The sequence below is a fragment of the Dreissena polymorpha genome, chromosome 5 (assembly GCF_020536995.1).
Source record: "Dreissena polymorpha isolate Duluth1 chromosome 5, UMN_Dpol_1.0, whole genome shotgun sequence".
NCBI lineage: Eukaryota > Metazoa > Mollusca > Bivalvia > Myida > Dreissenidae > Dreissena > Dreissena polymorpha.
This window is the reverse complement of record NC_068359.1, coordinates 4,252,607-4,264,703: the sequence shown is the minus strand read 5'-3', so window position 1 is coordinate 4,264,703 and position 12,097 is coordinate 4,252,607. Positions and strand designations below refer to the sequence as shown.

The window sequence follows — 12,097 nt, the reverse complement described above, 5'->3', positions numbered from 1 at the left end:
AAAAATCTAATGGAAAAAGCCCAGTGAAGGGCAGGAAAAAAAAAGTGAAATCTACTGTGGTTGTGCCAAAAAGGAAAGAAAAAGCTAAAAAATCTAATGCAAATATTTCAAATTAGAACATAAAAAATCTCAGTTCAAATGAGATAACATTACTAAGACAGAAACTGTCCTTACAAAAGGCATATGACAACACTAACATTTCAAATTTGAACTAACAAAATCTCAATTCAAATGAGATAAGATTACTCAGAGAAAAATTGGGTGTACACGAGACATATGATGACAAAGATTAAATAGGGAAAATCGTCCAAATTTACATATTGGACCTGAAAATGATTCTGATGATCATAACGGCAAAAACGTTGACCATGACATACAATATGAGCTTTTTGGAAGTGATTCAGATGAGAACTGGGCCCCTCCAAAGTAAAAAAATATTGAAAAAGGAAAACCAGTTGCTCCTTCATTGGCTAAACTGATCAATCAAGCATGTACAACAGCTTGTGATACATATTTGATAGTTTCTAAGTATAAAATTCCTGAAAATGTAGATATGTGTGGCCCCCTTACAGTGAATTCAGAAATCTGGAAATTTCTAGCGCACACATTCGAATGACAAAGCTGTTCAAGATATTCAGACATTGTTAGCATCAGCTATGATGCCCATTTTTGATTTAGCCAAATCTATGAGAAATGATGCAAGTATTACAAAGGAAACTAAAGTTTTAGTGTCTGATGCCTTAACTTTGATGGGACAAGTTCAATTTAATTTGTCTGTGCGAAGGCGTAACTGAATACGACTGAACATTAATCGGAAATATTCCGGATTGTGTAACTATTCTATGCCAATCACAAAAAGTTTATTTGGTGACGATTTGGCCAAAGACATAAAGGCCTTTGACTGATGTCTTTCATAGGCAAAAGCCAAGTATGGCGTGGAAGAGGGCAACCAATGCGGAGAGGTCAAGGTCATTATGCTCCTTTACCCTCCACAACATGTAACTCAAAGATTTGGACCACAAATGGCAATATTGCAAGGCCCTTTCGAGGCAGGCCCTGGCTTCGAAGAGTGTCCAGAGGGAGCTTCGAAGTCTCTAATGACAAATAAATCTTTGGTAGGTAAGGTGAAACATTTTTTACCTTGTTGGAAACAATTAACCAATGACCAATGGGTGTTAAATGCAATAAAAGGTTATAATATTTGTTTTGACAAAAAACCTGAGCAGTTAGTATTACCCAATACAATAACATTCAGTGATGAACAGAGAAAAATTGTTGAAGCAGAAATTTATAAGTTAGAGCGAATCGGAGCGATTGTTCAATCATCTCATGAGCCACAGGAGTTTATTTCAAATTTATTTATTGTTCCTAAGTATAAAGTAGAAAGTATAGACCTGTTATTAATCTGAAAAAATTAAATGAGTTTGTACATTATGATCATTTTAAACAAAAGACATTTAATATGGTACTCCAGCTTTTACAAGAAGGAGATTATTTAACTTCAGTTGATATGGAACAAGCGTATTTTCACATTCCCATTCATGAAGATGATCAACAATATTTAAAATTTATTTGGAATGGGAAACTATAAATTTACGTGTTTGTGTTTTGGATTGAAGTCTGCGCCGTTTGTTTTTACCAAAATACTGAAACCTAGTGTCTATGCATTTTTTAGACAACAAGGTATTAGTTGTTCATACTATTAAATTTGGATGATTCTTTGAATATGAATAAAAATGAATTGATTTGCAAATCTAATACTTTGATAATCATAGAAACTCTGTCTATTTTGGGATTTACTATTAATCAGGAAAAATCTGTGCTGATTCCTTCACAAAGAATGGTGTTTTTTGGATTTGTGTTAGATACTGTACAATTTATGGTTTTTCTTACTGAAGAAAAAATTCATAAGATAATGACTAATGCTCAGCATTTGTTCAACGCCCCTTTTGTTAGTATTAGAGAAATAGCATCTACGACTTTCATATGCTTATTAGTCAATGCTTTCTATGCTGTTTTGGAAGCACCATTACATTATCGTGCTTTAGAAAGGGACAAAATCTATGGTTTAGATAAGGAAATTAATTATGATAAAATAATTATATTGTCTGATGAGAGTAAACTAGAAGTTGATTGGTGGATTAAGAATGTAAGAATGAGAAATGGTAAGACAATAAGACCATTGTTTGTGAATATTACTTGTGGTACTGATGCAAGTCTCAGCGGATGGGGTTCTGTTGAATGAAATATAGGAGTACATGCTAATGGTAGATGGAATTCAAAAGAATGTCTGTATTCCATAAATGTGCTTGAACTCATAGCAGTTTTTTATGCCTTGCAGTCTCTTTATTTCCATCAACAACATGTGCATATTGAGATTCAATCAGTTAATATTTCTGCTATTAAATATATTAATTATGGATTACTTGGCTAGGTGTATATGGGAATGGTGTATTGAGAGAAATATATTTATTTCGGCAGTTCATGTTCCAGGAATAACATCTTCTTCTCCTGAACTACTGGTCCAATTCTGATGAAATTTCACAGGAATGTTCCTGGGGTGAACCTCTTTCAAATTTGTTCAAATTATGCCCCTGGGGTCAAATTTGACCCTGCCCCGAGGGCCACAAAATTGAACATCTGCTTATATAAGGCCTATTTTGTGAAAACTTCAAAATCTTCTCGTCCATAACCATTGGGCCTAGGTCTATCAAATTTGGTATGTAGAGACATCTTATAGTCCTCTACCAAATTTCTTAAAATTATGCCCCTGGGGTCAAATTTGACCCTGCCCCGGGGGTCACAAAATTGAACATATGCTTATATAAGGCCTATTTTGTGAAAACTTTCAAAATCTTCTCGTCCATAACCATTGGGCCTAGGGCTATCAAATTTGGTATGTAGAGACATCTTATAGTCCTCTACCAAATTTCTTCAAATTATGTCCCTGGGGTCAAATTTGACCCAGCCCCGGGGGTCACAAAATTGAACATATGCTTATATAAGGCCTATTTTGTGAAAACTTTCAAAATCTTCTCGTCCATAACCATTGGGCCTAAGGCTATCAAATTTGGTATGTAGAGACATCTAATAGTTCTCTACCAAATTTCTTCAAATTATGCCCCTGGGGTCAAATTTGACCCTGCCCCGGGGGTCACAAAATTGAACATATGCTTATATAAGGCCTATTTTGTGAAAACTTTCAAAATCTCCTCATCCATAACCATTGGGCCTAGGTCTATCAAATTAGGTATGTAGAGACATCTAATAGTCCTCTTCCAAATTTCTTCAAATTATGCCCCTGGGGTCAAATTTGACCCTGCCCCGGGGGTCACAAAATTGAACATATGCTTATATAAGGCCTATTTTGTGAAAACTTTCAAAATCTTCTCGTCCATAACCATTGGGCCCAGGGCTATCAAATTTGGTATGTAGAGACATCTTATAGTCCTCTACCAAATTTCTTCAAATTGTGCCCCTGGGGTCAAATTTGACCCTGCCCTGGGGTCACAAAATTGAACATATGCTTATATAAGGCCTATTTTGTGAAAACTTTCAAAATCATCTCGTCCATAACCATTGGGCCTAGATCTATCAAATTTGGTATGTAGAGACATCTAATAGTCCTCTACCAAATTTCTTAAAATTATGCCCCTGGGGTCAAATTTGACCCTACCCCGGGGGTCACAAAATTGAACATATGCTTATATAAGGCCTATTTTGTGAAAACTTTCAAAATCTTCTCGTCCATAACCATTGGGCCTAGGGCTATCAAATTTGGTATGTAGAGACATCTAATAGTCCTTTACCAAATTTTTCAAATTATGCCCCTGGGGTCAAATTTGACCCTGCCCAGTGGGTCACAAAATTGAACATATGCTTATATAAGGCCTATTTTGTGAAAACTTTCAAAATCTCCCGTCCATAACCATTAGGCCTAGATCTATCAAATTTGGTATGTAGAGACATCTAATAGTCCTCTACCAAATTTCTTCAAATTATGTCCCTGGGGTCAAATTTGACCCTGCCCCAGGGGTCACAAAATTGAACATATGCTTATATAAGGCCTATTTTGTGAAAACTTTCAAAATCTTCTCGTCCATAACCATTGGGCCTAAGGCTATCAAATTTGGCATGTAGAGACATCTAATAGTTCTCTACCAAATTTCTTCAAATTATGCCCCTGGGGTCAAATCCTGCCCCGGGGGTCACAAAATTGAACATATGCTTATATAAGGCCTATTTTGTGAAAACTTTCAAAATCTCCTCATCCATAACCATTGGGCCTAGGTCTATCAAATTAGGTATGTAGAGACATCTAATAGTCCTCTTCCAAATTTCTTCAAATTATGCCCCTGGGGTCAAATTTGACCCTGCCCCGGCGGTCACAAAATTGAACATATGCTTATATAAGGCCTATTTTGTGAAAACTTTCAAAATCTTCTCGTCCATAACCATTAGGCCCAGGGCTATCAAATTTGGTATGTAGAGACATCTTATAGTCCTCTACCAAATTTCTTCAAATTGTGCCCCTGGGGTCAAATTTGACCCTGCCCTGGGGTCACAAAATTGAACACATGCTTATATAAGGCCTATTTTGTGAAAACTTTCAAAATCATCTCGTCCATAACCATTGGGCCTAGGTCTATCAAATTTGGTATGTAGAGACATCTAATAGTCCTCTACCAAATTTTTTCAAATTATGTCCCTGGGGTCAAATTTGACCCTGCCCCGGGGGTCACAAAATTGAACATATGCTTATATAAGGCCTATTTTGTGAAAACTTTCAAAATCTCCCGTCCATAACCATAGGGCCTAGGGCTATCAAATTTGGTATGTAGAGACATCTAATAGTCCTCTACCACATTTCTTCAAATTATGCCCCTGGGGTCAAATTTGACCCTGCCCCGGGGGTCACAAAATTGAACATATGCTTATATAAGGCCTATTTTGTGAAAACTTTCAAAATCTTCTCATCCATAACCATTGGGCCTAGGGCTAATAAATTTAGTATGTAGAGACATCTTATAGTCCTCTACCAAATTTCTTCAAATTATGCCCCTGGGGTCAAATTTGACCCTGCCCCGGGGTCACAAAATTGATCATATGCTTATATAGGGTCTATTTTGTGAAAACTTTTCAAATCTTTCTGTCCATAACCATTGGGCCTAGGGCTACCAAATTTGGTATGTAGTGACATCTAATAGTCCCCTACCAAGTTTTTTCAAATTATGCCCCTGGGGTCAAGTTTGACCCTGCCCCAAGGGTCACAAAATTGAACATATGCTTATATAAGGCCTATTTTGTGAAAACTTTTAAAATATTCTTGTCCATAACTGTATGGCATATGGCTACCAAATTTGGTATGTAGTGACATGTAATAGTTCTCTTCTTAGTTTGTTCAAATTATGCGCTGGGGTCAAATTTGAAACTGCCCCGGGGGTCACAAAATTGAATATATGCTTATAAAGGTCTTATTTTTTTAAAACTTTCAAAATCTTCTTGTCCATAAACATTGGGGGTAGGGCTACCAAATTTGGTATGTAGTGTCATCTTATAGTTCTATACCAAGTTTGTTCAAATTATGCCCCTGGGGTCAAGTTTGACCCTGCCCCGAGGGTCACAAAATTGAACATTTGCTTATATAAGGCCTATTTTGGGAAAACTTTCAAAAATCTTCTTGTCCATAACCCGATGACATAGGGCTACCAAATTTGGTATGTAGTGACATGTAATAGTTCTCTTCTTAGTTTGTTCAAATTATGCCCCTGGGGTCAAATTTGAAACTTCCCTGGGGGTCAAAAAATTGAATGTATGCTTATAAAGGGCTTATTTTGTGAAAACTTTAAAAACTTCTTTTCCATAACCATTGGGTCTAGGGCTACCAAATTTGGTATGTAGTGACATCTTATAGTTCTCTACCAAGTTTGTTCAAATTATGCCCCTGGGGTCAAATTTGACCCTGCCCCGAGGGTCACAAAATTGAACATACGCTTATATAAGGCCTATTTTGTGAAAACTTTAAAAAACTTCTTGTCCATAAACATTGGGCCTAGGGCTACCAAATTTGGTATGTATTGAAATCTTATAGTTCTCTACCAAGTTTGTTCAAATTATGCCCCTGGGGTCAAATTTGACCCTGCCCCAGGCGATCAAAAAAATGGAACATATGCTTATATAAGGCCTATTTTGTGAAAACTTCACAAATCTTTCTGTCCATAACCAGCCAGCCTAGGGCTATCAAATTTGGTATGTAGTGACATCTTATAGTCCTCTATCAAATTTGTTCAAATTTTATCCCTGGGGTCAAATTTGAACCTGCCTGGGGGGTCACAAAATTGAACACATGCTTATATATTGCCTATTTTGTGAAAACTTTAAAAAAAAATCTTGTCCATAACCATAAGGCCTAGGGCTACACAATTTGGTATGTAGTGACATTGTATAGTCCTCCACTTAGTTTGTTCAAATTATGCCCCAGGAGTCAAATTTGACCCTGCCCTGGGGGCCACAAAATCGATTATATGCTTATATAGTGCCTATTTTGTGAAAACTTAAAAAATTCTCTTGTCCTTAACCATTAGGCATAGGGCTACCAAATTTGGTATGTAGTGATATCTAACAGTTCTCTACCAAGTTTGTTCAAATTATGCCCCTGGGGTCAAATTTGACCCTGCCCGGTGGGTCACAAAACTGAACATACGCTTATATGGGGCCTATTTTGTGAAAACTTTAAAAATCTTCTTGTCCATAACCATTGGGCCTAGGGCTACCAAATTTGGTATGTAGTGACATCTAATAAATCTCTACCAAATTTGTTCAAATAATGCCTCTGGGGTCAACTTTGACCCTGCCCTGGGGGGTCACAAAATTGAATAAACACTTATAAAGCGCCTATTTTGTGAAATCTTTAAAAATCTAATTGTTATGGCTACCCCATTTGGTATGCAGTAACATCTTATAGTCCTCTACCAAGTTTGTTCAAATTATGCCCTTTGGGTCAAATTTGACCCTGACCCGCGGGTCACAAAATTGAACATTATATACGCTTATATCTTGCTTATTTTGTGAAAACTTTAAAAATATTCTTGTCCTTAACTCTAAGACCTAGGGCTACCATATTTTGTATGTACATGTAGTGAGATATAGTAGTCCTCTACAAAATTTGCACAAATTATGCCCCTGTGGTTAAATTCGACCAAGCCCAGGGGGTCACAAAAGTGTACATGTGCTTAAATAGGGCCTATATTTAAGTATTTGCACATGCAGAGAATATTTGTTTCAGCCTTTTTTCAGCAGTGGAGCGATACAGGGCCATCATGGCCCTCTTGTTTGTAGGATCTGTTCACAATTTTTTGAATCACAAATCAATTTGTTTGCATCCAGATTAAATGCACAACTTGATAAATTTGTTTCCAGGTTTCCAGAACCAGGCGCTACATGTGGTAATACCTTTAGTATATGATGGAGCTCATTTTATCCCTATATATTTCCACCATTCTCTTTGATCGGTCAAGTAATCAATAAATTAAAAGTTGATGGTGTACAAAAGGCAATTATTGTATTTCCTCTTTGGAAAACACAAGTTTGGTTTCCTTTATTAATGGAAATTTTAATTGATTACCCGATTAGATTGCCACGACACAAGAACCTGCTGACTACCCCACAATGGCCAACAACATCCATTGAAAATGGACTTGATTGCTGCAGCTATCTCCGGACAAGCCTTCAGAAGCAAGGAATTCCAAGACAAGTGTCTGACATCATCAACTCATGGAAACTTGGGACACTTAAACAATATGATTCTTCATGGAGGAAGTGGTATTGGTGCATTGTCTGGGAAAGAAATCCCTTTATTACAACTGAAAGTATAGTTATTCAATTTTTGGACAGTTTGCATGCACAAAAGAAATCATATTCAGTTATCAGTTCATATAAGTCAATGTTGTTACAGACACTTCCTTTTTATGGGAATAAATGGTGTACAGAATGTTTCTTGATTAAGAGGTATATGAAGGGTGTGTTTCATTGTTCTCCGCCCTTACCAAGAAACATTGTTTTCTGGGATGTTTCTATAGTTTTAAAGTTTTTGAAAGGCTTGTATCCTCTTTCAAATTTATCTTTGAAATTGTTAACACTTAAGACAGTAGCTTTAATTGCGTTAGCGACTGCACCTAAAGCACAGACTCTTGTGTCGATGGATTTGTCATACATGAGAAAAGAAAAATGTTACATTCTCTTTATAATTCCTAATTTTTTTTAAACTTCCAAAAATGGGAAAGCATTTTCGCTGAAGATAGAGCATTTTAAAGATGAATCATTATGTGCTATGCATACATTATAACATTTTGTTAATAATACTAAAGTGTGTAGAAAGTCTACAAAACTTTTTATTTCATATGTTACATTTAAGTCTGTTACGACAAGTACAATTTCAAGGTGGCTAAAAGATGCTTTGAATATGTCTGGAATAAATACTGATCAATTCAAAGCTCATTCATACAGAAGTGCATCTGTGTCCGCGAAATTTTCAAGAGGATGTACTCTGAAAAATATTTTAGAAAGGGCTGACTGGTTGTCAGATAAAAATGTTAAGAGGTTTTATTTGCGAGAGAAAGTAAATAACAAACTGTCATTTGCGGATAATGTTTTTAAATGTTCGTAAAAATGTTTAAAAAAAAGTATTCATTTTCTATAATGATATATTCGAGACTAGTCTATTTGAAAAAGAAAAAACTTCTTTATTTAAACAATTATGTCTTTGAAACAGATTTGTGTTTGTGATGTGTGGAAATTCAATAAGATGTTTGATTTAAAGTGAGATTATGAATTGTTTGTTTATATGTACATGTAGCAATTAACTTGCTCACATGACACAGTTATATGTTGTAGTATTTGTTGACAAAAAGGCAATTAAAATACTTAACATGATGAGTTTTGTTTATTTACATGTACTATTTGCAAGGTGTTTTGTTTCTTTAAAGACTCTATAAAGGTGAAGATCCGTAATTATTTACCTATTGTTAAATATTTTTTCCGTATTTTATATATACAGGTTATCAAAAAACAATATGTATATGCTATTGGACATATTACCATAAAAATATGAGCAATACAACTTGTTTTGAGCTCAAAATACAGTGTCCTCCAAGTCAATCGTGTTTACAAACAATCAGTAACAATCAGTATATTTACATCGCTGTTTACTTGGGAAAGTGACTCAGGTCACCAAAAATATATCGTTGATTTTCAATGTTTTCCGGTATCACTCACAAAGTATGTCTCTTCTAATAATGGTCAAAACGTTTGTAGTGATCTAATTAGTTACCTTTTGCTGGTAAAAAGTTGTTTTAAATAGAATTAAAAGTGAATGTTCTTTTTGGCTATTTTTAGCATACGTCACCGCTTTGGGGCTACACATCACGTTAGTTGCAAAGTTGTAATCATTTCTTCCAATTATGAAACGGGTATATCTTCAATACTTCTTGACAACGTTGCACCTCAGCTATGTTCTTAGCATTTTTTATGCAAGAGTAACTGAAATCCGGTAAAAATTAGGCAAGTTTATATGCATAATAATTTAATTTGTCACCTTTATAGGGCCTTTAAAGATGCTAGATTATACATGCGAAAGCTGAAGGCTTTATGAAAATAATGTGCCCTCATCCAAGCTTTAGCGCTGGAGAGGGGGCATTATTGGAATAAAGCTGGAGGCTAAGCATGTATAAACCCGCCCATGGTGTTAATAATTATGTTATAAATTGCTTCTATTTACAACATTGGATATATCTTGTTTCATAAAAGATTTATGATATTTATTCCCTTCCCATTTTGATAGAACTAAACACCTTTTACTTTCGAGAATGATTTGGTACGGGGTTCACATCCGGAAGTTGATAACGGTCGTGCTTGATTTAGATTTCAATTATTTTTTAATCAATTAAACCGGGTTTAGTATACTTATTGAATCTTTAAAGCGCGATCGACGCTTCATATTGCGAGGACAATATGCAAGATTGTACATGCTTAGCCTCCGGCTTTATTCCAATAATGCCCCTCATCCAGCGCTAAAGCTTGGATGAGGGCACATTTGATGAGCCATATAGGGCCATATGGGGCTTACTAATTAACAACAAGATGTGTTTGAGAAACACTATGCCCCCCCCCCCCCCCACAGCCTGCCAAATATGAAGTTGCTATGTAGTGTATATTAAATGAGCGATTTTGACCCATATATTTGACCTTGAATGATGACCTTGACCTTTCACCACTTAAAATGTGCAGCTCCATGAGATACACATGCATGCCAAATACCAAGTTGCTATCTTCAATATTGCAAAAGTTATGGCAAATGTTAAGTTTGACGCAAACCAACAAACAAACCAACAGACAGGGCAAAAACAATGTGTCCACCAGTATAAGTAGCCCTATATATAACCAGAATCTAACATAATATAAGGATTTGGTAACTAGCAAACCATTTGTTTGTACCAAGGAAGGACACCATGAAGAAAATACTCTGCGAAACTAAGCAATTTCAAAGTTGAACATAATTTAATGAATTTGTTTAGTTAATAGTGAAATACAATATAATTTTTAAACAAGTCATGTAAAATTGTCATACATTCTTTCTACTTACTTTCTCGGATGAAAGGTGTTTCACACTTCCTACAAAAGTTGGCAGCCTCTCCAACAGGTTCACTACATTTTGCACATTCCATTCTGAAATGTGACAATTTTAAGTATGAAGATTGTAAAGCATTTTTTCCAAAAAATAGTTCATCAGTGTTACTAGTTACTTATTATTGGCTTTTAAACATAAGATTAATACATGTACTCTCATAACAAAACTGTAAAATCTTGAAGGACTTTGATGACACAATGAATGTCACATAGTTATTAGGTAAATAAAAATGGTTTTAAAATCATATTCTTTAACTGAGCTTGGTGTGTAATTTGGAGAATGTTATGATTGAGCATGATTGTATGTGGTTTAACACATATACGTTATCACCTAACACCACCAGCCACCTTGACCACATCCCTTGAATGACTGCTTTAAGTTTGGACTCTTATTAAGACACTTTTTTGGCCTAGCTGTTTAACCCAGCTTTTTACCTTAGATGACTTTACAAAATGCCAGCAGACCGGAATGCATACACTCCATTTATTCCATTGGCTGATTTGAGCATAATACCCCAGAACAGTAGCATCATCACTGCGTCTTTGAACTAAAGGATGTAACACTGATCAGTGTAGGCAAATGCCGACTGTCATTTGTTCATACGAAACATATATGCACATTTTTGCCCACATAATAGGCATTACCGGTTCAGTTCAATCCCCAATACCCCAAGACATTCTGGGTCAGTGCTGGCTCGGCAGGGGAAATCGTCAGGGGAAGACAGAATGTACTATCAATAAATGCCATATAATTGATAACACAGTATTGCTTTCAAGATATCAAGAACAGGTATTTTAGGGAAAGAAATGATTGAAAACCTATTGGTTAATCCCATCTGTGTTTTATTGTGAGACAAAACCACCAAAATAGTTCAGTGTCCATGATAGAAGGAAAATGGTTAAATTATATAGCCACTCAATGTGTGTCGTCCCGTACGAAATAATGGGGCGGATTCCGGGCGTAATCAGGGCGGAATTGGCACGTAATGTTGGAATTACGCCCGTACAACTGGCGGAATGAGTTTTACGCCCGGAACTAAAATTATTTCTAGGCGTAATTCAACTGTTTTTTCCGGGCGTAAAACAAATCCGGGCGTATTTTTATACTTAGAATTTGTATGATGGAGATTTGTGGACGGAATTTTGCACTTTGTTTCTTTCGTGGGGCAAAATTTCATACTTATAAAATATTTGTGAAGCCACATGACGGAATTTGAACTTAGTAGTTTTTATAGAGAGTAATATTGGACTGAACAATAACTTAATAAATTTAATTTAAACCAAAGTACTGAACAAAATATTACCAGTAACTGATAACTTAATAAACGTTTTTAAAAAAAATATTTAATTTTATTTATACATTTGTACAATCAATGAACATTCATTATAGACACAACTATTTCAGTCACAGTAT

At 35.6% G+C, this 12,097-nt stretch overlaps 1 protein-coding gene and 1 long non-coding RNA gene across 3 annotated transcripts in view; one reads left to right on the top strand and one right to left on the bottom strand.

Moving 5' to 3' along the window:
* The window catches only part of LOC127832275 (uncharacterized), a 104,912-nt gene that overhangs the window by 72,330 nt on the left and 20,485 nt on the right, over positions 1 to 12,097 (bottom strand). The window contains exon 2 of one of the 2 annotated variants that reach the window (XM_052357660.1): positions 10,640 to 10,722. The exons of the other annotated variant lie outside the window; for it this stretch is intronic. Coding sequence (XP_052213620.1) covers positions 10,640 to 10,721 — 82 coding nt within the window. The 5' untranslated portion in view covers position 10,722. The remainder of the gene's footprint in view (positions 1 to 10,639; positions 10,723 to 12,097) is intronic. 2 annotated transcript variants of the gene reach the window in all.
* Positions 1 to 12,097, top strand: part of LOC127832312 (uncharacterized) — a 45,880-nt gene that overhangs the window by 22,482 nt on the left and 11,301 nt on the right. The gene's annotated exons all lie outside the window — the stretch shown is intronic.